Here is a 27,446-nt window from a genome sequence, read left to right on the forward strand (position 1 = left end):
ATTTGCAAGTATTTATTAAGACAATAAATGCCATGGGAGAATAAGAATAGAGTATAATGTAAACTTTATTCTTTAAACTGCATGAATAGTTTAGTCTTCCTAGACTGCAACAGGTGCACAGACACAAAAGCTGAAAAAATTAGCAAAATGCATTAAACATCACAAGAATATAAATTGTCATTACATTAAAAATGGAATGCTAATCATTTGATGCAATTCCAGATCTAATTGTACTGTTGGTCATGTAAGCATGCTGGTCTCACATTTGCCTAGGGAATAGCAGTGGAGTAACAATGAGATAGGTTGTAACTAACATTTACATTGAGAACAATTTCTGTTGAATCCAATATTTTTCTCTCAGTCTCATCATCATCATAGCATTTATATATGATTTCCAATCAATTCCAATTCACTGGAAGCATGGTGGATTGGCCATCATGAGGAGCTCTATCTCTGACATGATCTTCCATACAAAGTTATATGCATTTTTCAATGGAATAATGAACCTGTATATCATGTTGAAGATATAATGGAATAAAAGATTATATCTTTCTCCTGAACATCAGCTCCATTACAACCAAGTTAGCAAAAATCCATAAGAAATATAAGATCTGAATAACATCTGGACCTCTAACCAAACTTTGATCATTGCTTTGTCTGGTAACACCTAAACAAGAAGGACTAAAGTACCTGGGTGCACTGTCTGGTGCGAATATGATTTCCCCACCAAGTGTATACTTCACATCCCATTGTTGATTACCAAATTTCAGAACGATATGCTTGGCAACATTGAATTAACAGTTCCATACTGTTGCTCACTCATACAGTCTATTTAAGTCCCACTGTTAGGCCTGTCTGCTTGATTCCTCATAACACTCATCAGTTAAACCTATCCCAATATCAATAATATACAAATTAAAGAACAAAGGTCCAAAATGACAATTACAGCACACTGTAAGTAACTTTCCTCTTTTGAGATAGCGTCTCTCCCCATACACAACTTGCTGATACCTATCTGATAACTATTCATCTATCCAAAATCATCCAGTCCCATTGCTTCAGTTTAGTGACAACTTGTGGTGTGGCAATGTATCAAAAGTCTTTGCAAAATCTAAGTAATCTCCCTTGTCCAATACATTGGACAAGGGAGATCCCAGGCTACAAGAGATGTCGGAGTACTGCATGGTTTGTCAAATGAGTAGGATGAATGAAGAGTACTATCGTCTGCAAAGCTATTATAGGATTAGCGGTTAATGTGAGAAGATCATTTATATAAAGGAGAAAGAGAGCGTGTGATAGGACAGGGCCTTGAGGCACTCCAGCATTGTCGGTGAAGATATAGAGGGTGGCAGGGAGAACAAAGGATGGCAATTTGTTTAGTCAGTCTTACTAAACATGATCAAAATCTTTGGAAATGTCAATGGTGATAGAACAAGTTTCTCTGAACCTTTCTATGGCACATGTCCTTTAGTATGTGTGTGTGATGTAAGCTACAAGGTCAGCTGCGGATCTTAAATGGCAGAATCCATATTGGTGGTCACTGATTAATTGGTGGACCTGTAAGTAGTGAAGGAAGTGGCTATTGATGACTTTCATCTTTATTTTGAATAGGACAGAGGTGATGCCAACTGGTTGGTAGCTTGACAGTAGACTTCTATGACCCTTTTTTGGAACAGGATGGATATGACATTGCTTCCATGCATTAGGATAAGTGCCAGATATGTAAAATGAATTATAGAAGATGCAGGCTAGGTGTTAGTTCTGGAGTACAATGTTTGAGAACTATTAGAGAGAGATGCCATCAGGATCAGAGTATCCAAGCAATTTAGTAGTTTTCTTATGTACTTATACCAGAAAACTATAAAATGCATATGGTTCTTGGATTCCAGTATGGTAGGAGGTGATTTTCCATGGTCATCTATGCAGGAAAGAATGATGCCAGGAGGTCAGCTTTACCTTTGGGTGAAGTAACAGTGCTGCCATCAGGATAAGAGAGAGAGAGAGAGAGAGAGTGAGGTAGAAGTGCAGAAGTTGCATCCAAACAGCCATAGCAAAGAACCAGAAGACATGACTTCCATTTGCATAGGAGGCACGTTTTCTGCGGTTCGCCTTTATGAAATCTGAATTGGATCTTCTGACTATTGATTTGCATATGCTGCATGCATTGGTATAGGCAGAGCAAGACTGCAACATCTGACTTAGGATGCAGTTTGAAGCAGTGCCTACAGCATATCTACAAAGGAAGGATGCCACATTCATGGGAGATGGTGAAAGGGTGCTTAAAAGAAGCAGAATCAGACTGTATACTCAGGAACAGGAAGATAAATCAGGAAGGAGTTAAACAGATGGTTACTATCATTAAGCAGGAGCTTTAAAATTTAGAGAAATGTGATCAACAAGCTCATGAAAAGCACAGGTAAAAAGAATTATCAGCATAGTAATGAAGACAAAATCAGAATATGAGAAAGATGTTGGAAGTTTTTTTTTATTTATTATAGGATATGAGAAAAAAAATAGATGAGTTAAAACAAATCCCAAAGAGTTTTTTATCATCATCATCAAATTCCTGACATGTACAGGATATGATAGTACTACATGAAAAATTTACATCATTAATAACTTCCTATCTACAATTTTCCTCCAAATCAGTCTGTTACTTGTCAAGACTCCAACATTATCAGATCTTATATTTCTGTCTTCTAAGGCACATTGTACCGTATCAATCCACCTATATCTCGGTCTTCCTCTGGATCGTTTTCCTGCCAACCTGGCAGAGAACAGTTGTTTTGCTAATCTTTCCTCGCCCATTCTTTTTAAGTGACCATACCACCTGAGATTAGCTCCGCTAATGCATTCCTGGAATCCGACAATGTCAAGTTCTTTCCTAATATCCTCGTTTTTAATGTGATATTGCCATTGATGCCAATTGTTCACGCCTCTAATCTTTCTCAGGACTCTCATATCTGTGGTCTCTAGTCTTTGGTCAAGTGTTTTACTTCTGACCCAGCTGTCAGATCCATAAGTTAAAACTGGTTTGAACACTGTCTTGTATACAGCTAATTTAGTGTTCCGACTAATTTCTCTCTTATTCCATATGAATTTATTCAGCTGACTTCCCACCATACCAGCTTTGCTGATTCTGTTGTCTATTTCTATATTTAATTTACCATCTTCAGTAAAAATCGTGCCTAAGTAGCTGAAATATTTTACTTGTTCCACAGGTTCCCCTTTTGCAACACAGTTGACATTTTCAACAATTCTACCTATTTTCATTGTCTTTGTCTTTTTAATGCTGACCTTCATACCATATCTATTACAACAGCTATTCAATTTAGTCAGAGAATCTTGCAGACTTGTAGCAGATTTATTTAGAAGTATAACATCATCTGCATAAAGCAAAGAGCTGACATTAACATCTACAATTTTGATATCATGTTTAATACCACTTTCCTTCATAATGTGATCCATATAGATAATGAATAACAGAGGGGATAATGTACATCCTTGTCTCACACCAGATTTAACATTAAACCATCTTCCTTCAATTCTAACTGCTGACTTACAACTCAAATAAAGACTAAGAATTGCTTGATATAATGCACCACTGACACCATATAACTGTAGCATATCGAATAGCTTCTCTCTTGGCACCTTGTCATATGCCTTTTCCAGATCGACAAAACTTAAATACAGATCTTTGTTATATTCCCATGCTTTCTCAACTATTTGTAGTAAAGTGAAGATCTGATCCTGACAGCCTCTATTTGGCCCGAATCCAGCTTGTTCTTCACCAAGCTTTTCTTCCACAATTCTTCTCAACCGTTTCTCAAGTATACTTGCATAGATCTTGCCAGGAACACTCAGTAGGGAAATACCTCTGTAATTCTCACATTCAGTTTTATTTTCATTTTTATACATGGGCACTATTAGAGCTCTACTCCAATCATCGGGAATTCGTCCCTGTGTCCAGAGACTTTCTAAACTATGCAGTGCAGTCACTGTAAGACTTTTATACCACCATACTTCAGCATTTCTGGTTGAATATCATCTACTCTTGCTGCCTTTCCACATTTCAAGCCTTTGATGGTTTTTTTCTACTTCAAGTATGGATATGTATTCCTGACTGTATGTCTGTTGAGTGTTTTTTACCACTGTACTACTATCACTGCTTGTTTCATTTAGCAATTTTTCGAAGTAATTACTCCATACTTCAAGGATATCTTTTTTCTCCTGTTTTCATGTCACCTTTATCATCTTTAACTCCTTTTACAGCACTCTTTCCTCCATTTCTAAGCTTCTTCAACAACCTCCAGAATATCTTACCACCTTCTTGATATTTATTTTCAATTTCTTGCCAAAGTCCTCCCATGACTTTTGTTTAGCTAATTTTACACAGTATTTCGCTTTCTTACATTTATCTCTGTATTCTCTAAGAGAAAAAACTGACTTATTTGCCAGGAACTTTTGATTTGCTTTCTTCTTTTCCTTCAATGCTTCTTTAACTTCCTGTGTTCACCATGGAGTTCTGATTTTTCTATCCTTGCAGACAACCTCAGCACATGCCTCTCTGGCTGAATCAATCAGGGTTTTCTTAGGCTTGCCACTGAATCTCCAAAGTTTGGTTTGTTCTCAAACTCTTTCATTTTTTCTTCAATAATCTTTGTGTATTTTAGTCTATAGTTCATATATGAGAGCTGCTCAACTTTTATTTGCTTTAAAACTTTCTTAGATGTTATTCTTTTCGATATGAAATTCAATTTTATCCTGCTCAAGACTAAATAGTGATCACTTCCAATTTCAAATCCTCTGTACACTCTGGTGTCCTGCACCAGGGAGAAAATATCACTATCGACAATAACATAGTCAATGAGACTTTTCTTGTTTCTTCTCTCCATGTGAATTTGTGCACATTTTTATGTTGGAACATGGTGTTAGTAATAACCAGTCCTTGTCCTGAGCAGAAATCCAACAAGTATTTGCCATTATTATTAGCTCTGCTCTTTTCTCCAAATTTTCCCAAAATACTTTTATATGTCTGACAATCATTTCCTACTCTGCTATTTAGATTCCCAACAAATACCAACTTTTCCTTTTTCATTGTGTCAGTTTCTTTTTCTAAAGCATCAAAAAATTCCTCCACTTCTACCTTAGTAGAACCTTCTGTGTGACCATAGGCACAAATAAGTCCCATTGTCCAATTCCCCATTCTGATATTTGCCCATATCACTCTGCTTGAGACTGCATGCCATTCCAGAAGATTAGCTTCATATTGTGAAGAGTTTTTTAGATGAGTAGTAAGTATAAGGAAGCGTGACCATGGTAGGATAACTTTGGTGAATTCTGATGGTAGGGAGTTAACAAAAACAAAAAAATAGTTGAATCACTTAATGATTGCTCTGCAAAGCTGTATCTTCCAGGTAAAGATATTATCAGATGTGAAGACAAGGGCTGATAGAGCAATACAGGTAGATTAATTGGAGGTACTTAGGATATTACAGAATGTTGATGTAAATGAGCTATGGACTTAGACAGGATATTAGCTTATTTACCAATAATCAGACTGTGTAAATGATGCTCCAAAACAGAAGGAATGGTGGTCAACCTATTGGAGAAGATGAGCAAAATTTAAGGATGGGTAAACAGGAGTATGACACTTTATGGGGAAAATGGCACTGATCAGTGGAAAGCAGATCATGTTGTAGTAACTTTCTAATAGCCAAAAAGCTGACTTGGATAAAGAGAATGGCTACACTGCTAGACTTTGCAAAGAGCATTCGACAAAATACTACATGGAACTCTGTTACATCAACTGACACAAAACGTGATAGACATGCATCACTGCTATTTACTTTGAGCATTAATGATGTTGAAGGGAAACATTCAGTCACTTCCTGATAATGCAGAAATGAGTAAAGTAATAGTCAATGCAATGTTAGAGAGATCCTGCAGAATGCTTTAAGTATGCTGACATCATGAGCAAAAAGATAACACATGCAAGCTTAATGTGGAAAAGTATAATATTATGCACTTTGCAAATGAAAAGACTATAATCTAAGTACTACACTGACAGTGGCAATGTCTTATGACAACTTCTTTAGTCCTTTCTCTAGATTAACAATGATGTCAATCTTGGGTATATTAGATGGAAAAAAATGCAAAATTGAAACCTTTGACCAAGATGTTTGTTAAGTTTGGTATTTGTAAGCACATGGGACAGGTAGAGAGAAGAGGTAAGAGGTCAACCAGGCAGCATCTCTGAATAAGCTACTCTAAACTTGTGCTCTGCATTTTATATATTGTAAGTTTTTAATTCAAATTAATCATTAAACGGAAATCTTAACAATGAGTACTAAGGAGCCGATTACTTCTGCACAACCTGTAAGTCCTTATAATGCATTAAATCAGTTATCTTTCCAGTTAAAAATCAGCCACACATAAGTGCCTGCTATGCCTACCATACGAAGCAAAGATGGTGACAACAAAAGCCAGCAACGAATGAACAACCCATGTCTTGCCAGCAGATTGCTGTCAAATGGCAACAAACCAACAAAGTGCCACAATTGTAAAATTGATGTCACTGATAAAAAAAAAAGTATATTGTGTGAGTTCCGTTACTGACTATGGACTTCCTGCACAAAAATAGATCAGTCGGCACACAAGTTACTTATCAACCTCAACCAGCCCTTTTTCTGTTCACTGTGCCTCCCTATTTGTAAAACAGCTCTTGAACTTGGGAAACAAGTTGAAAACCTTGAAGAGCACATCAATGCTATGAACGAAACTTTTTCCTCCAAAATACAAGCACTGGAAGCTAAGCTTAAATTAATTGACAATCAGTGGCACAGCACAAGTTCACCCTTGCCTGCAAATGAATTCTGTGACCTAAATGCATCAAAGGTATACGTCTTGATGGAGGCCAAAAACAAAAATCCAATGCTATTATTTTGAGCTTTCTGGTGGAAAATCACTAAAAGAAGACATCATCAAATTAGCAGAAGAATGCAACATTGATTCTAAAAATATCGTCAGTGCCCATAAATATCGTCTCAAACCTATAAATAAAAGAAAGGGCAGAACGAACTTTCCACACCTTGTAAAAGTGACTAGTGACACGCCGACAAGCAGATCTAAATTTATAACAGCGATCAACAAGTTCAGAGACACTTTCCCCCCCAATCGTGCATACATGCTCGATCAGACCTAACATTTGCCCAGAGAACAAAGTAGTCAACTTTGAAAACAACTAGAAGAAAACACTAAAATGAGGAAATCAATTGGATCATAAATTAAATTAAAGATACCAAGAAATTATATTCTTGGCTTAATCCTTAATCCAAGTGTAAGCAAACAAAGTTTGCGCCTGAAGTAACTTCAGGACTGGGCAACTTGTATATAGAGGGTAATGACTTCACATCACTTGCCTTAGCATTGGATTGAATTGGATCACAGACTACAAACAAGCTAAATTAGTGCAAAAATAACGTGATGACACTAGTAGCCACCATGGAGACCAGTATGCAAGAAATGTGCAAGACCATTGCACTCAAATATATGCCTAACAGAACCTTGCATATCCACTTCACCAACATCCGTGGCCTAAACTCCAACCTTAATAGTGTCTGCTACCATCATCAGTCTACCAAACTCCACCTACACTTTCTGGAAGAAACTCAAAATCTCACCTCCTCCCCAGCACTATTCATCTCAACCTTCCAAACTAAACTCTTTAACTCCTTTTGATCTAAGGATGGCATCTGTACATACCTTTGCAGAGAACACCCAAACTAGAATCGCCCAACTTTGATCTACTTTGCTTGAAAATATCCTTTCCCCACTCAGTTAAATTCATCTGCTGTCTCTATTGCTCCCCTAATGCAACCAACCACTCTGAGCTCTTTAATTTCCTCTTCTTAAAAACTAATTTTCTCCAGTCCCACTTTGTCAAACAGAGAAATCATCCTCCTAGGAGATTTTAATGTCCAACACCAACTGGCTTTTCTCATCCAGTTGTAAAGATCTTGCAGGCAGAGATGCTGAAACATTTGTCATCACTAATAACCTTACACAACTTTTTCAGATGCCAAACAGAATACCAGATAACCAGAAACACTCCCCAAACACACTAGATCTCTTCCTAACCAATGACCAAAAATTAAAGATACCAAGAAAGTATATACCGTACTTGGTTTAATCCTTTATCCAAGTGAAAGCAAACAAAGTTTGTGCCTGATGTATTTTCAGGACTAGGGCAACTCGTATAAGGAAGCTAAAACTTCACCCAAATGAAAATAATGAAAAATCTTCTAAGATCTTTAAATTACTCTGGATTAGAGAAAGATGTTAGAAGATTTTTCACTTGGTTCTACTATAAATTAAAGATACCAAGAAATTATATACTTGGTTTAATCCTTTATCCAAGTGTAAGCAAACAAAGTTTGCACCTGAAGTATTTTCAGGACTAGGGCATTATACATGTCTGCAAGGAGATGTGCTTTGCATTATGGGATACTAAGGCAAGTGATGTGAAGTCTTATCTTCCTTATACAAGTTGTCCTAGTCCTGAAATTACTTTAGGCACAAACTTTGTTTGCTTACAGTTGGATAAAGGATTAAACCAAGTACAGGCGGTCCCCTGGTTATGAAAAAGATACGTTCCTGAGAACGTCTTTAAGTCAGATTTGTATGTAACTCGGATACCTGATGAACAGCGTATATACGGTAATAATAATAATAACAACAATACTATAATAGCTGATATGTGGTAATAATAATGCCCATGTACTCTAATAATAAGTTGCAGAAACTACTGTGCTCTTTCTTTTAATTCAAACAAATAGAACTAAAAACACAAACTCATACATGTGGGTTTGTTCACATGTGTGGAAGAAACTAGTCCACAAATTATTAATTTGATTATTTAATTCAGTGGTTCCAAAACTTTTTCGGTTCACATCACCCTTTGTATATCAGGATTTTTTCATGGTGCCCAAATTCAGAACATAGGCCTACCTAATTGCGGTGCACAGTTATTGCAGTTATTTCAATTATTTCAGTGAAAATAATGGAATATTTCATGGCGCACAGTTTGGGAACCACACGAACTTATCAACAAAGTAATCCTCACCGGCACAGAAACATACATTCCCCACGCTACTCTGAACTGCCATTCCCTAACAAAACCCTCGGTCTCCAAAAGATGTGCCAAGGCTGTACAAATGAAAAACCAAGCATACCATATATGGGGGAGTTCTGATAAACATCTAGAACAAAAATGATATTAAAACAGTTATAACCACAAGAAAGGACATACTAGTAGCAGAATTATGAAGGTAACTTGTTTTTATATTCTTATATCCTTGTATGTTCTTTTTTATGGTTATATCAGTTGTGTTAATATCTTTTTTTTGTTCTAGGTGTTTATCAGAACTTTCCAGCCTCCCACCCCAATGTCTGTTTATAAACATATAAGAATATTACAAATAGATTGAAATAAATGAAAAATATAGAATTGTTAGGAAGAATGTCTTATACAAAGAATGTACGATAATAGATAGGCAAAAAAAGTAAGGAACTGGATACTAAAGAAGGTAAGCAGAAGAAAATTAAGGAAGAGATAGCAGGATGGTCTTGAAAACAATTGCACTACAAGCAACTAGGCTTAATACTGAAAGAAAATGAAGAATTAAATTAAAAAAATTAAATCTTTATACATAGAAAAAATATATAAATATGAAGAAAATGGAGAAGAGGAAAAAGCTGCAAGTGAATATACAAAAGCACTTTTTAAATGGGATGAATCTTGTTTTGCATGCATCAGTTATGCCACAGCAATTACTCAGTATATGGTTCACCTAATTTTTGTTTTCACTATCCACCCACATGCTGCATTGAGTTAATGAATCTCAGGATTGGTTTCCTCTCACTGCTATGGATTTCTATTCAGAAAATTGAAATTTATCACAAACATTAGGTTGTACAATTATATGTACTGTAAAGATGTAAAGTGAAAATTTGTTAATTTGTGGCATTCATACTATTTTCACCTAAGTTCAACTTAAGCCTCCTGATGGAAGGCTGATGATGATGAAGAATAAATAATATGTGAAAATATACAGGTGGATAAATTAACTAAACATAATTCCAAATATGGACAAGAATATACATAATACATAATATATAACACATACGTCTGAAAGAAGATAAAACAATTTTTAAAAAAATTTTCACTTTGCCAAACAACAGCATTTTCCATAATGTAGAGTAATATAAATAATCTTAGGAACCATGCAAAAAAAAATTTTAGTTTGCAAGTAAATTACAAATGATGCCCTTTGATAGAAAGATCTGGGGGTTGAATCATATAATGTGAAGAAGTTACTAGGGGTTTTGTCATCAGAAGGTGAGTTAACTTGTCTCATACAGGTGGGGAGGGAAGAGGGGTGTTTTTCCTATTCCTCATGGAAAGTTGGGTTTTCCAGTCCACAAACTAGTAAGAACACCACACAAACATGCTGGCTTCATTGCCTTAGATGCTGAAACCATAATTTCAAACAACTGCAGCAAAACAGCGTAATTCATCGAAACCTCATTACACCAGTAATATAATTCAGAGACTTCTATTGGTAGACTGAAACTTCACAAAATTCAGGATAGTCTAATCAATGAGTAATGGGGGGGGGGGGGGGCATTACTTTACAGAAAAGCAAACCACTCTCACTAATAGCCAACACATTATCACAAAATGGATATCCTCAAAACATCATCAAAAAATATCTATACAATGACAACCCCAGACAAGAAGAATCCCACCGTCAGCACATTTCTACTGAAGTGATACCTTTCATCAAGTCAATTTCTTATCAAATAGCAAGAATACTAAGAGCTCACAACATCAGAGTGGTCTTCAAACCAACCACCAACATCAGACAAGTTATAGGATCTCCAAAAGATAAACTTCCGTTCTACAAATATCCAGGAGTATATTACATTCCCTGCTCCTGACTACATCAGACAAACTTCACGAAGTTTAGAAATTAGACAAAAAGAACATGTTGGTGATGTAAACCACAACAGAAGCATCTCTTCCGGCTTAGCACATCATTTCTGCACATCTAACCACACGATAGATTGGCAAAACAGCTCCATGCCATATCTCGATGACAACTACAGACATAGTGTATTTAAGGAAGCCACAATAGTACTAATAACCGGCGGAAACCTCAACAGAAATCAGGGTGTAATTCTAAACAGTTCATGGAAAAACTTGATCCTCTCTCTCAATCAATCTGAACTGCAGCTAGCCAGTAATCACATTACAAGTCTACAACAAACACGCATGCGTGATAATGAATAAAAACAATAAGTCATCTCTGTCACACGAAACGTGTAACCATAGATACTGGTTTGGTTTACAACGTTTTTTATGTTCCTTTTAATTTGCATTTACTAACTTTCATATCTCCGTAATGCCTTGAAAAAGCCAGACAGTTTGCTGGCGAAACTGGTAGGTTTGAATAAATGTTTTTATTGTAAAATACTGGTCTGAATTAATAAAATTGTATTTCTATTGTAAAACGACCAAAAATGTATAATTTAAACATCACACACACCTTTTATTTATTTTTTTAGAATTTTAAGCCAGATCAAATGCAATTTGATCTGAAACCAAGTTTACTTACTATGCTTATCTTCTTCATGCTGCCTTTCTAGAGATTTCATGGCTGAATGGATAGGATCATTACTCAATTCTTTCATCATAAGCTCTTCTCTGGCAAATTCATAATCAATAGGTCTTCCAGGTGTCTCAACAACTTCAGGATCTATAAATTAAAATAATAATAATGATTCAGAATATCAGAATTGAAAAAAATTGTGCAAAGTCATATATATATATACACACACACACACACACACACACACACGCGCACGAACAAAATAACAACAACAAAAAGAAATATAAAGTTACTGTCCATTTAGGTTTTGCCAATATGGCAATGTGTGTGTGTACATACAGGGTTCAACAAATATGATTGACCAGCAACACATGGCAAGCAGCTAAAAAATAACTTATAAAATTATTTTTTATCCCAAGAAAACACAGAAGAATATATGTAATATAAAGTGTCATTCTAGTAACAAAAATTAATACAATAAATCATATTGTCAAAAAAATCAGTGTTGTTTTTCCTGTTCTTCTTGTTCATATTATTTATTGAAAAAAATATATATTATTTTCTGAAAATATATTATTTATTTATTGAACAAAAGAAATGGTATCCATCCATCCATATACTGCACACAATTAATCACTTTATGGAACTCCAATTGATTTATTACAACATGTTAAAAAAAATGAGGGTTGGGGGGGGGGGGGTCTTCATGAGTACATTATTTTGTGTGGCAAGTAGTTTGTTGAACCCTGAATCATCATCTTCATCATCAGTTGCATCAATCTTGGGACTGGTAGCTCAGCAGCAATTTCCTCCATTCCGCTCTGTCATTGTAAATTTGATAAATTATTTTCCTATCCCTCAAATCTATGCCGATATTAGTTAGGCAATTTAAGAGTATTTGCTGGTTTACTTTATCAAACGCTTTCACTAAATCAAGGAAGCAAATGTAAGTATTTTGACTAAGGTCTAATTTTCTCTCTATTATTGTTCTTAAACAGAGCATTGCCTCTCATGTTCCTTTATTTTTTCTGAATCCAAATTGGTCTTCATCCAATAGCCAATCTATTTTTGAATAAATTCTATTTTGAATAATTTTTAGCAGAATTTTGCTAACACGTGGGATTAAGGCTATTGTTTTAAATTGGCTGCATTTGTTTGCATTATTTTTTTTTGGTATTGGCATTATGGTTGATTTCATAAACTCCTTTGGAGCTTGAATGGCAAAGAAATGGAGCGCTAGCTGAGGAATTAGATAAGTACCAGATCGACATAATAGGGGTGACTGAAACAAAAAAGACAAAAACTGGTGAGATCTTTCTGAGCAATAAATACAAAATGTTATATTCAGGCAATGACAATCAAGGAAAAGAAGGAGTAGCCATAGTATTCAACACAAAATACGAGGCTAATCTTCTTGAATGGCAGTCAGTCTCAAGTAGAGTAATGTGGGCAAATATGAGAATGGGTAACTGGACAATGAGACTTATTTGTGCCTATGGTCCAACAGAAGGTTCTACTAAGGTAGAAGTGGAGGAATTTTTTGACGCTTTAGAAAAAGCAACTGACACAATGAAAAAGGAAAAGTTGGTCCTTGTTGGGGATCTAAATAGCAGAGTAGGAAATGATTGTGAGACATACAAAAATATTTTAGGAAAATTTGGAGAAAAGAGCAAAGCTAATAATAATGACAAATACCTGTTGCTGTTTTGCTCAGGACATGGACTTGTTATTACTAACACCATGTTCCAACATAAAAATGTGCACAAATTCACATGGAGAGAAGAGGCTAGGAATAAGAAAAGTCTCATTGACTATGTTATTGCTGATAGTGATGTTTTCTCCCTGGTGCAGGACACCAGAGTGTACAGAGGATTTGAAATTGGAAGTGATCACTATTTAGTCTTGAGCAGGATAAAATTGAATTTCATATTGAAAAGAATAACATGTAAGAAAGTTATAAAGCGAATAAAAGTTGAGCAGCTCTCAGATGTGAGCTGTAGACTAAAATACACAAAGATTATTGAAGAAAAAATGAAAGAGTTTGAGAACAGGAATCAAACCGTGGAGATTCAGTGGCAAACTCTGAAGAAAACATTGATTGATTCTGCCAGAGAGGCATGTGGTCAGGTTGTCTGTAAGGATAAAAAAAATCAGAACTCCCTGGTGGACACAGGAAGTTAAAGAGGCAGTGAAGGAAAAGAAGAAAGCATACCAAAAGTTCCTGTCAAATAAGTCAGCTTTTGCTCTTAGAGAATATAGAGACAAATGCAAGAATGCTAAACACTGTGTAAAACTAGCTAAACAAAAGTTATGGGAGGACTTTGGCAAGAATATAGAAAATAAATATCAAGAAGGTGGCAAAATATTCTGGAGGTTGTTGAAGAAGCTTAAGAATGGAAGAAAGAGTGCTATAAAAGGAATTAGAGATGATAAAGGTGACATGAAAACGGGAGAAAAAGATATCCTTGAAGTATGGAGTAATTACTTTGAAAAACTGCTAAATGAAACAAGCAGTGATGACAGCACAGTGGTAAAAAACACTGACCAGGCATCCAGTCAGGAATACATATCCATACTTGAAGTAGTAAAAGCCATCAAAGGCTTGAAATGTGGAAAGGCAGCAGGAGTAGATGATATTCGACCAGAAATGCTGAAGTATGGTGGTATAGGAGTCTTACAGTGGTTGCACTGCATAGTTCAGAAAGCCAGGACACAGGGACGAATTCCCGATGATTGGAGTAGAGCTCTCATAGTACCCATATATAAAAAGGGAAATAAAACTGCATGTATGTGAGAATTACAGAGGTATTTCCCTACTGAGTGTTCCTGGCAAGATCTATGCAAGTATACTTGAGAAACGGTTGAGAAGAATTGTGGAAGAAAAGCTTGGTGAAGAACAAGCTGGATTCAGGTCAAATAGAGGCTGTCAGGATCAGATCTTCACTTTACGACAAATAGTCGAGAAAGCATGGGAATATAACAAAGATCTGTATTTAAGTTTTGTCGATCTGGAAAATTCATATGACAAGGTGCCAAGAGAGAAGCTATTCAATATGCTGCAGTTATATGGTGTCAATGGGGCATTATATCAAGCAATACTTAGTCTTTATTTGAGTTGTAAGTCAGCAGTTAGAATCGAAAGAAGTACAGGAAGATGGTTTAATGTTAAATCTGGTGTGAGACAAGGATGTACATTATCCCCTCTGTTATTCATTATCTATATGGATCACATTATGAAGGAAAGTGGTATTAAACATGATATCAAAATTGGAGATGTTAATGTCAGCTCTTTGCTTTATGCAGATGATGTTATACTTCTAAATAAATCTGCTACAAGTCTGCAAGATTCTCTGACTAAATTGAATAGCTGTTGTAATAGATATGGTATGAAGGTCAGCAATAAAAAGACAAAGACAATGAAAATAGGCAGAATCATTGAAAATGTCAACTGTGTTGTGAATGGAGAACCTGTGGAACAAGTAAAACATTTCAGCTATTTAGGCACGATTTTTACTGAAGATGGTAAATTAAATATAGAAATAGACAACAGAATCAGCAAAGCTGGTATGGTGGGAAGTCAATTGAATAAATTCATATGGAATAAGAGAGAAATTAGTCGGAACACTAAATTAGCTGTATACAAGACAGTGTTCAAACCAGTTTTAACTTATGGATCTGAGAGCTGGGTCAGAAGTAAAACACTTGACCAAAGACTAGAGACCACAGATATGAGAGTCCTGAGAAAGATTATAGGTGTGAACAGATGGCATCAATGGCAGTATCATATTAAAAATGAGGATATTAGGAAAAGAACTTGACATTGTCAGCATCCAGGAATGCGTTAGCAGAGCTAATCTCAGGTGGTATGGTCATTTAAACAGAATGGGCGAAGAAAGATTAGCAAAACAAGTGTTCTCTGCCAGGTTGGCAGCAAAACGACCCAGAGGAAGACCAAGATATAGGTGGATTGATACGGTATAAAGTGCTTTAGACGACAGAAATATAAGATCTGATAATGTTGGAGTGTTGACAAGTAACAGACTGATTTGGAGGAAAATTGTAAATAGGAAATTAATAATGATGTAATTTTTTTCATGTAGTATTATCATATTCTCTACACCCCTTGTGGGTACATGGCAGGAATTTGATGATGATGATGAGGTTTTTGTGTAATCACCTAGATTTTTATAGCTGTTCTATAGGAATATTGTCTACACCTGGACTTTTTCCCTTACTCATTTCGGACAGTGCTTTATCAAATTCTTCTCGCATTATTGAGGTTCCTAGATTATCTTCATTTTGATTTTCTATGCTGATATCAACATCAAGTTCGTCACCATTATAGAGATTTTCAAGATAATTCTTCCATTCAATTAATATATCCTGAGATTCTATTAGTAATTTTCCATTTTCATCTTTGATGGCATTGTTTTTGCTGTTCTTATTAAATTTGAAAGTCAGTTTGTTAATTTCTTTATAGACTTTCTCTATGTTTTCTTTTTTAAATAATTCATCTATGTTGTTACACTGTTCTTCCAGGTATTCTTTTTTGGCTTGTCTACATTTTCTTGTAATTTGATTTTTAAGATATTTGTATTTGGCCACATTTTCTTCTTTAACAGCATTTTTATATTTTCTTCTTTCATCCATAAGGCCAAGTATTTCATCAGTTATTCCAATGTTTTCTTTTTTCTTTTTCTTTTTCAATAATTGATTTGATGAATTTGTAATTAACTCTTTAATCATATTCCATTGGTTTTCAATATTATTCTGACTATTTATGTTTTCTGGAATATTATGATCAGTTGCATCTTGGTATCCTCTCTTTACTCTTTAATTTTTCAAGGTTCAATCTTATTGGTTTGTATCTTTGGATTTGTTTCCTATGTTTCAGTTATGTTTTCATTAAGACAAGGTTATGCTCACTACTAATGTCGGCAACTGGATAGCTTTTGCAATTTTTTATTTGGTTTCTGTATCTTTTCTTGACCAATATATAATCTATTTGATATCTGATTTGAATCCCAAGGTGCTTTCCAGGTGTATCTTCTTCTTTTTGGAACTTGAAATAGTGTATTTGCTCTAACTAACTGTTTTTGTGTACAAAATTCTATTAATTGCTTTCCTCTTTCATTCCTACGTCCAAGACCAAATCTTCCTGAAACATTATCATTGCTCTTTTCTCCCACTATAGCATTCCAATCTCCCATTATTATTGTATAGTCTCTGTCTTTAAAGCTGCTCCAGATTTCTTCTATTTGTTCATAAATTTCTTCTATTTCTTCATCGTTATGTTGTGATGTTGGCATGTAGACCATTATAATATTGAGGTTTACTGGTTCATTTTGAATGCTTATCGCCATGATTCTGTCACTATATATGTGACAGAATCATGCTATAATTAACACTGTATATGTGCATATATTCTTTTCCCCTAACTGCTTAATTAAAAATATAAAATAACACATACTTGTGGCCTTTGGACAGTTAACACGGAAGAAATGATTATTGCCCCACAGAACTCTATCTCCATGACGAAGCTGGGTTTTTGATGTTATGACAGATCCATTGACACAAGTTCTAATTAAGAAATATATATAAAAAAAATTCATAAACATATATTTATATTTATATAAATGGAAGATTAAAATAAAATAATTCATAAATGGAAGAATGCAAGATGTCCACATGTTAAGTAATGAATGTGCTACAGGATTGCACAAGTTAAATAAAATTATAATGAATTTTAAAACAATTTCATGCAAGCAATAACTCACTGAAAAACTGCAATTAAAAGTTACTATATATATATATATATAATTTTAATACTTGAGTAGCTGTTTATTTTAAATCTGTGTGAATGCATAACATTTATTCAATAATTTAAATTCCACAGTGGTTGGATGGATTTAAAGTGAAACACTTTAAATAAATAAGACTATGTAGCTAAGTATATTGTGTCTGTTAACTGCAAACACTCTCTGGCTGGGATACCTATTTCTAGGCAGAACAACTAACAACTATTACCAATATAATACAAAAACCATACCCAGGTTTAGTAGTGCACTCAGGGTTTAATCTTGGGGGGGGGGGGGGGGGGGTGACTTGAGTATACAATTTGAGAATACAAACTAAGCATCACATGCGATCTATGACTGAGCATCTGCAATGCTGTTCAGTTATTTTTTTTTTTCAGTTTTAAAATTCAGTTATAAAAAGAATTTTATAACTGCATGAAACTCAATTATATCCATTTCAAGGGATACAGACAAAACTTTTGGTTCAGGCAGCTGTATAAAACAAACTACTTGATAGAATGACTTGTAATTTCACATGGATGCTTATGACAGATGTACCAACTTAGAAAAAGAAAATCTTGTCAATAGTATTGCCATCTATGGTCAAGGCCAAGAACGTTTCAAATGACTCTTGTATATAAGCAAACTTCTTTTTGAAGATGAGCCATGAACTCATGAACCATCTGACACTTACCAATTGGCATAAAGCAGAGCACCTTGGCTCACTTTCATCTAACAGATTTTAACTCCATGAGTTTTTTTGATTTATGAGTATTTCTGTATATAATTCCCTATTCATAGATGAATAAATGATGATGATGATGATGGAATAAATTTCAAGGGAGAAGAAGGATGTTTGCTGCAGATGGTAGGCATTAGAGTGAGAGCAGTATTCTCAAGCTGGGTAGTTTGATTATGAGAGGAGGGAGTGTGTAACCAGTCAGGGAAATGAAAACTAGTTGGTGGGACCTGATACCAGAACTGGTGTGAAATAAAGGATGAAGGAAGATAAGCTACAGATGGCCTCAATGGGAGGAATGGAGTAAAAAGACTTGAATGATGGGTTAAGGAATTGTGGAAGGAAGAGAATGGGAAAACTACTGTATGTATAACACCAATAAAAGGATTATGGGTGTAGAGTTTGTGAGCTTGATACTGTTAGTCAGTCAATCAACAAATCATCAATGTCAGTGAGACATGGTTAATGGAGGACAACATACTCAAAGGAATAAATAGACTGTGATGGGCATGGCATTTTTCGTAAAGACAGAAAAGATAAGAGAGGAAGTGGGATAGTACTGATTATTTCAGAAGAGTTGTATCCTTTCAGTGTGGAAGTGAAAGAAAGCAGTCATGATAATGACTGTAGAGCCAAATGGTGTGAGGTTTCGGTAGGTGTGAATTTTAGATATTTAGTAGAGTGTTACTACAGTCCAAGGAATACAGATAGAGACTCATAATGTCTAATATTTCTGAATTAAATATTCAGATATATGAGACTGGTGAGCAAGAAATGTGACAATAATGGGTGATTTTAACTAAGGAAATGGAATTGCTTGAACTATTTAGGGACACTTATCTTATGCAGCATACAGCTGAAACAGCATGTGGGACACAAGTATTAGATTTAATATCATCTCATACAGCAAAAATAAAAGAGATCACCATGATGATACAAATGTCTTACTGTCAGCTTTACTAATTTTGTTGTCTATTTCAATATTTAATTTGCTATCTTCACTAAAATTGCTTAAAACAAGTAAAACATATCAGCCTAAATAGCTGATATGTTTTACTTGTTTTATAGGTTCATCTGAGTCTCCATAGCTCAGTCAGTATAGACGAAGCCTTTTGATCAGAAAGACCTGGGTTCTATTCCTGTCAGTGATGCGAGGAACCTTTATCTTGTCTCTTTCAACTAAAGGTGAGTTAGCTGGTCTCATACAGAGGTGGTGGTGGTGGGTCCACCCAGAAACTCGGGTTTTTTGTCCCCCAGAACAGGCAAACCGGCCCTGTGAACACACTTCTACAGACATAGGACACCTCCAGGAATAAAGATTAACTAACCTATTTCATAGGATTTTGGTTCCGAATACCTACACGATAAAATGTGTAGGTCTACGCGTGAGCTTAAATTAGGATAGATTCACCACTCAGGATATAGTTGATGTTTTCAATGTTTCTGCCTAATGTTATTGTCTTTTTATTGCTTATCTTCATTCCAAATTTAATACACAGGTTATTCAATTTGGTTAGGGAATCTCGCAGACTTGTACTGGATTTATTCAGAAGTATAACATCATCTGCATAAAGCAAAGAGCTACAATTAACAATGCCAATTTTGATATCCGATTTAATAAAACTTTCATTCATAATATGATCCATATAGATAATAAATAACAGTGGAGTTAATGCACACCCTTGTCAGATGCCAGATTTAACATTAAACCACCTTCTTGTACCTGCTTCAATTCTAACTGCTGACTTACAGCTTAAATGGAAACTATGCATTGCTCAATACAATGTGTCCCATTTACACCACATAACTGTAGGGGAGCCTTAGCATATGCCTTTTACAGATCTACAAAACTTAAATACAAATCCTTGATATATTCTGAAGATTTCTCAACTATTTGTCTTAAAGGATAAATCTGATCCTGACAACTTCTATTTGGCCCAAATCCAACTCGGTCATCCAAGCTTCTCTTCCACAATTTTTCTTAGCTATATTTCAAGTATACTTGTATAAATCTTACCAGAGAATACCTCTGTAATTCTCACATTCAGTTTTATTTCCCTTTTTATAGATGGCTACTCTCTACTCCAATCATCTGGAATTTGACCTTCTCACAAGGTGTTCTGAATTACAGTCCAGTCACTGTAAAACTTTTATGCCTTCATACTTAAGCATTTCTGGTCATCTACTTCAGCTGCCTTTCCACATCTCAAGTTTTTGACAGCTTTTTCTACCTCAAGTATTGATATGTAATCCTCTTTTCATTTCTGTTGAAAACTTTTTAGTACAGTTCTGTCACTGCTTGGTTTGTTAACATTTTCAAAGTAATACTCCAGACATCTAGGATATCCATATCTCCAGTTTTCATATCACCTTTATCTTTGATTCCTTTTATGGTACACTTTCCTCTATTTCTAAGATTCTTCATTAACCTCCAGAATATTTTGCCACCTTCCTGATATTTATTTTCTATATTCTCGCCAAAGTCCTCCCATGACACACAGGTTAACTCTCTTACATTTTTCTCTGTTTTTTGTAAGAGCACAAGCTGACTTACTTGCCAGGAACTTTTGATATGCTTTCTTCTTTTCCTTCATGTAGTGAAGGTATCTGTAAGGAAGAATGGAAAAATCAGAACTCCATGGTAGACTCAGGAAGCTAAGGAGGTCTGATTTTTCCATCCTTAGATCCTTACAGATACCTTCACTACATGCTTCTCTGACTGCATCAATCAATATTTTCTTCAGGGTTTGCTAATGAATCTCCAAGGTATCTCCAAGGTTTGGTTCTTGTTTTCAAACTCTTTCATTTTTTTCTTGAATGATGTTTGTGTATTTGAGTCTACAGTTAACTCTGATTCATTTTTGAAACTTTCTTACACATTCTTCTTTTCAATATGATATTCAATAATATCCTGCTCAAAACTAAATAGTGATCATTTTCCATATCAAATTCTCAGTATACTCTTGCATCCTGGACCAGTGGGAAAACATCGCTATCAACTATAACACAGTCAATAAAACTTTTCTTATTTCTTGCATCTTCTCTCCATGTGAATTTGTGCACAAAACCAAATAGTGATCATTCTGACCATTATTATTATTAGCTTTGTTCTTTCCTCCAAATTTTCCCCAAACATTTTTATATGTCTGGTAATCATTTCCTACTCTGCTTTTTATATCTCCAACAAGGACAAACTTTTTCTTTTTCAATGTGCAGCTGCCTAATGTCTGCAAAATTTCTTCCATTTCTTCCTTAGTAGAATTTTCTGTGGGACCATAGGCACAAATTAGTCTCATTGTCCACTTCCCCATTCTGATACTTGCCACAGCACTCTACTGAATACTGTCTGATATTCAAGGAAATTATTCTCATATTTAGTGTTGAATATTATGGCTACTTCTCATCCCATTATTATTATTGCCTGAATATAACATTCTGTATTTATTGCTTAGAAAGATTTCACCGGTTTTTGTCTTCTTTGGTTCAGTCACACCTATTATGTTGATCTGGTACTTATCCAATTCTCCTGCTAGTTCCATTTCTTTTCTATTGATGCTTCTTACATTATAGTATGAATCTTGAACTCTGTTGATGTTGAATTGGTTTGTGGCCTGGGATTTGTGCCAGTAGCTGACTTTTCACTGTTTGTCCTGGTTCCCTGATGAAAACAATGATGGGCCTTGTTTAAATGGGCAATGCCCCAGCCAGCATGAAATCCTGTCATGTTTTACCATCATTTTACATTGTAGTTTAAGCCAATAAGAATACAATTTGGACAGCTAAATCCTAAATGGACATTCATCCAGTATCCATTTAGATATCTAATAAGATAGACCACGAGAAGGTGAGGATTGGACATTGGGTTAAAAGCCCCAGTTGGTTCATACTGATCACACAACATGAAATAAATGATTGAATAACTCATTTCATTCTCATTATACTAACACTACATAGCTAATTGTAAAAACAGGGAGTTTCAATACTGAAGTGCATATGAAATATGTTCAAATGAAAAACAAGTGTGTGTGTGTGTGTGTGTGTGTGTGTGTGTGTGTAAAATCCACACTTGTAAATAACAAAATGAAAAATAAATAAAGTAACATAATTCATGAAATTTCCCACAGTTCTGGTGGATCATCCTTTGTCATTGTTGTTCTGATTCAGGATAGACATTGTAACAGAGCTTCAGAATTCTTAAAATCAAGTGCTCAGGCCTAAAGGTGCTAAGTTAACTTTGACTATCATGTGTGTCAGACTGGACATGTACAATTCATCATAGCAGATATAGTCTTGGTGCTCTATTAAGCTTCTATATGGCACAGCCAGTCAGAGAAAAAAAAGAAAACATTACACTCATATGGTATTTCTTATGGACCAGTTATAGGAACAAGGACTGTTTAAATATGGTAGAGTACTTGAATATTCTCAATGTCAGACTGGCCACGAATTGAGAGGAGCATTAGTAAACATTCACCTTTGGTTCATACTGATCACACAACATGAAATAAATGATTGAATAACTCATTTCATTCTCATTATACTAACACTACATAGCTAATTGTAAAAACAGGGAGTTTCAATACTGAAGTGCATATGAAATATGTTCAAATGAAAAACAAGTGTGTGTGTGTGTAAAATCCACACTTGTAAATAACAAAATGAAAAATAAATAAAGTAACATAATTCATGAAATTTCCCACAGTTCTGGTGGATCATCCTTTGTCATTGTTGTTCTGATTCAGGATAGACATTGTAACAGAGCTTCAGAATTCTTAAAATCAAGTGCTCAGGCCTAAAGGTGCTAAGTTAACTTTGACTATCATGTGTGTCAGACTGGACATGTACAATTCATCATAGCAGATATAGTCTTGGTGCTCTATTAAGCTTCTATATGGCACAGCCAGTCAGAGAAAAAAAAGAAAACATTACACTCATATGGTATTTCTTATGGACCAGTTATAGGAACAAGGACTGTTTAAATATGGTAGAGTACTTGAATATTCTCAATGTCAGACTGGCCACGAATTGAGAGGAGCATTAGTAAACACAAAGCTACATCCATTATGGTGAATGACACTAGTTCAGTCTGAAGTCATAGTGTTAGCACTGAGAATTATTTGGTACACAGAAAATAATGAGGACAGTCAAAAGTAGGGATACAGAAATGATATTCCATTGTACTCACACAAGGATAAAGGAATCAATACATTCTTACCTATCTTCCTAAAGAGGAGAGTAGCTAAGAATGTCTCAGGACTCTGAAATGTTGAGTATAAAGGAAGGTGGGGGGGGGGGGGGTATGTTGTTATATGCAGAGCTTGGCAAATAGAAGGAGAAGAGGGGCCTATACTACAGATATATGGAAGACAATACGCAGAGTCATGATGGTGGGAAAATGAAAGGTCATCCCAAACATTATATAAAAGTCATGTGAGGAAGGAAGTGAAAACGTTTTTTTGTTTTTTTTTTTCCCCACGGGCAGTGTTGAGGTGAATGCTCCACTGTTGAATGTTTTTAAGGTCATGTTATCATGGTATGATGTATATCATGGCTTGTGAGGGTTTGCCCTATCAACAGGAAGTGTTCTAACTCCAGGTAGGCCCAGAAATAATACTAATATTATATTAAAATTCAGTTGCTTCCAATGAATACAGTATCTTCAGTTATCTAAACTATTCAATAAAGAAATAATCAATTAGTCCAGTAAAGCTTTAAAGGCAAACCTGGTTAGCTAAATGATAATGTTTCCTCTGGACTGTTTACAGAAACAGTCCAGAGACTTGAATTTGATCTCTGGCTAGATATGTACAAATGTCTTTAGGGGTAGATGCCTTTCATAGCCCAGAATGAGACCACATACTACTTTTTTTAGAAGGCTGAAGTAGCTTGAAAGAGACAATGTTTTGTCTTTAGAACAAGGTTTCCAGATTATCTATTAGCCTGCTCATGATACTAACACAAATAAGACTACAACTTTTCAGGGTGAGACTGACAAAAATAAATAAATAAATAAATAAAAATTATAAACAGCTGCTAATTTTTAAAAAATAGCTTCTTTTTCTGATCTATGTGAAAATGCCAGGTACATTAGACAGTCTTACTGAATGTAACAACTACCATATTTACTCGAATATAACTTGCCCTTGCGTATATCTCACATTCCTGATTTTACTTTACAAAATAAATAAATAAATAATAAATAAAATAAAAATAAAAAGTTTCGCATATAGTTTGCACATGAAAAAAAGTTTAAAAGTTTAAGAAATAGATAGTGAATGCTGTTATGGCAGTTTCAAATATTTTGGAAATCAGTTGAAGAAAATCAGCATTTCAACGCCATCATTGGCTTGACTTTGTAGTTGAGTCATATAATCTTTTGTTAATACCGCACCAATCACATGCACAGAGATGGAAGCAACCAGTAAAGGAAATGTGGGAGTGAGAGCATTGACTTCTACTCGATCTTAGATTGCACAGAGGTGGATTAAGAGATTATCATTAGAACTGTAGTGCAACTGGATTTTGAGAGCTTGGGAGATGATTTCTCAGAAATAATTTAATTACAGAAGCATTGTTCGCTAAAAGCTTCAAATATGCCACATGATAAAGGTAAGTGACGATCACGTAAATAATGTTGATAATTAAAATTTAAATGCATTTATTTTATAAATAATGTGGACAATTATAAATTATAATGAATACTGAAGATTTAATTATAAAGGTCAATTTGGTTGTTTTTTTTTTTCCTGAAAAACTTGAGTGTCTGAAAATCCCCACATATATCTCACACCATGATTTTTTAACTTTAATTTTGGGGAAAAAAGTGCAAGTTATATTCAAGTAAATACGGTATATGGCTTACTACAGTAACTAAATAGTAATGCTTATACTCAAAGACATGCACATATAGAGAATCAATGAAGATGTGGAAGATTATCAAAAGAATAAACACTGTTAAGTCTATCTGTCATCAACTTTTATTGCATTTACTATCGTGTTGTTCAAGGAAAGATTTCTAATTATTTTACATACTGTTTGTTATTTTATCTAATTTTAGTACCATAAAGAGCAGAGTAATTGTGTTCAGTCATGATAAAACACAAAATAAATCATCTTAACATTTCATAAAAAATACATCACCTAGCTCCTTCAAGTGGAGTGATATAGAGATCTGAGTTTTCCATTGTTATGATACAGTGTTCAGGCATAATGCCTAGTCCATTTAATTGAATATCTTGTTGAACTGGAGCATCTGGTCTACCTACTAATGTATGCTCCTGAAAAAGATAACATTCCATTGTTTTAACAATTATTTTTCATAACAGATTTGACAAGCTTTTGAACTGAAGAAAGACTTAAAATCATTAAGTATGAATTTTTATGTGCTTTAAAAATATATATTTATTTATTATTACTATTTCTACTGCAATTACTAAAGAAAAGATTTACAAGCCATTTAAAATATTAATAAATTAGTTGCTTATTAGTGTATATTTTTCATAGCAGTAACAGAAAACAGCTGCATCCTAAAAGTTCTAAATGTTCTCATCACCCCCCTTCTACTGCAAATTCTTCTTATTATTATTGTTGCACAGGCACCACCATGGAGTCCTAAGACTCAGAGTGGGAAACCCAAACTGTCACCACAATATCTATTGTACCTTTCCTTGAAATCATTAGCACACAAAGCCTTACAAATGACTCCGGAAATCCAATCCATTCATTCACCACTCTTAAGCAAAAATCTAGTTCTCATGCCCTTGCTAATCACACTCTTACCCAACTTCCAGGGAAGACCTTCTGTTCTGCTCCCTCATTCAATCCTATAAAATCCTTTAAGTAACTTTAATGTTTCTATAATATCCTCCCACTTTTTTTTTGCCTAACAACCAACTTTTGCAATCTGCAAATCCTCAATCTATCTTCATAGGGAGCATTCCACAAACCACTCACCGTCTTGGTCACTCACATCTGAATCCTCTCCACCACTTCCTCATTCCCAAGAAACCCAGGTGACCAGATATTAGCAGAGTAATCCAGATGTGGTCATATTAAGGCGTTATAAAGAATAATCTTCATAGTGTCCTTTATCTCTGCTTCTTAGTGTGTTCTTTAATAACCAAGCAATCCAGTGAACTACCCTAGCCTTTAGCAATATGTCTTCTAAACTTCAATTCTCACCACTATTGATACTACTGTACCAAATCACCGGCTTCATCAATTTCTTGAGTTCAGTTGCCTCAATGCTGTACACAGCTTGTAATCTTTGTATCCCAAAATGCATAACCTATACACTTTTCCACATTAAATTGGCATTCTTTATGATATGCCATTACTGTCAGGCTATCAAATCATCCTGTAAGCTTTACATCGCTTCAATGAACCTATTATTATCTATCCAACTTTGCATAAACAGCAAATAAATGACGATCTCTTTGAATTATTTCCTATACCATTTCTGTACAAATTAAACAGCAGTGTCTTCATGTTGGAGGCTTAATGGATTTTTTAACAACACTCAAAAAGAATTAAAATAGAATTTAATACTTCCTATATTTCGTCCTAGTCAGTAGGACATCTACGGGGATTACAAAAGCAATTAATGTAACATACACACAAATAACAAACAATACTAAGCCCAACCACGTGGGTGACACTAAAGTCCTATCTAGGCAGAGCGCCCTCTAAGGGCAGTAGTAGGTGGCCTGGAATGTAAGGTGGGAACTCTGGTGATGAGTGTTTCCCAAATCTTCGGAAGCTTAATGCAACCGTATTTATTGAGATTTGGTTGGCTTTTGAGAGCTGCTGCTGCTTCTAAGAAAAGTCTCTCTTTCTTGAATTTGCTGTGGTGGAGCATGGTGATTTTCTTCAATGATACCCTATGGGTGGTGTCCAAAACATGGTCAGCCAAGCCTGAATGGCCATAGTGTTTGAAGATGTACGACTTGTGTTCCTCTAGCTGGATGGATGCTGATCTGCCTGTCTGTCCAAAGTACGCCAGCTTACAGGAACAGGGTACTTTGTAAACTCCAGGCAGAGAGAGAGAGGAGGGAGCTGATCTTTCGTAGAACGGATAAGGGTAGCAAGTTTGCAGTGGGGTTTATATGCTGTGTGTAGGTTGTACTTTTTTAGTATCTTGGCTATTTTTTCGGATGTGCCACGGATGTAGGGTATGGTGATGGCATTTTTAAAATCTTGTTGACGAGAAGGACGGGGAATGGGGGAGGAGTTGATTAT

At 35.1% G+C, this 27,446-nt stretch overlaps 1 protein-coding gene across 6 annotated transcripts in view; it reads right to left on the reverse strand.

Annotated features, from left to right (window-relative positions):
* The window catches only part of Khc-73 (Kinesin heavy chain 73), an 842,240-nt gene that overhangs the window by 412,694 nt on the left and 402,100 nt on the right, over positions 1-27,446 (reverse strand). For all 6 annotated transcript variants that reach the window (XM_090407555.1, XM_090407554.1, XM_090407553.1 and 3 more), the window contains exons 15-17: positions 25,350-25,486; positions 17,143-17,252; positions 11,679-11,819 (exon numbers count right to left, since the gene is read on the reverse strand). In XM_090407555.1, the coding sequence (XP_090263681.1) occupies positions 11,679-11,819; positions 17,143-17,252; positions 25,350-25,486 (388 nt within the window). The remainder of the gene's footprint in view (positions 1-11,678; positions 11,820-17,142; positions 17,253-25,349; positions 25,487-27,446) is intronic.

The sequence above is a fragment of the Typopeltis vanoorti genome, chromosome 17 (genome assembly GCF_054136105.1).
Source record: "Typopeltis vanoorti isolate ZY-2024b chromosome 17, IOZ_Tvanoo_1.0, whole genome shotgun sequence".
NCBI lineage: Eukaryota > Metazoa > Arthropoda > Arachnida > Uropygi > Thelyphonidae > Typopeltis > Typopeltis vanoorti.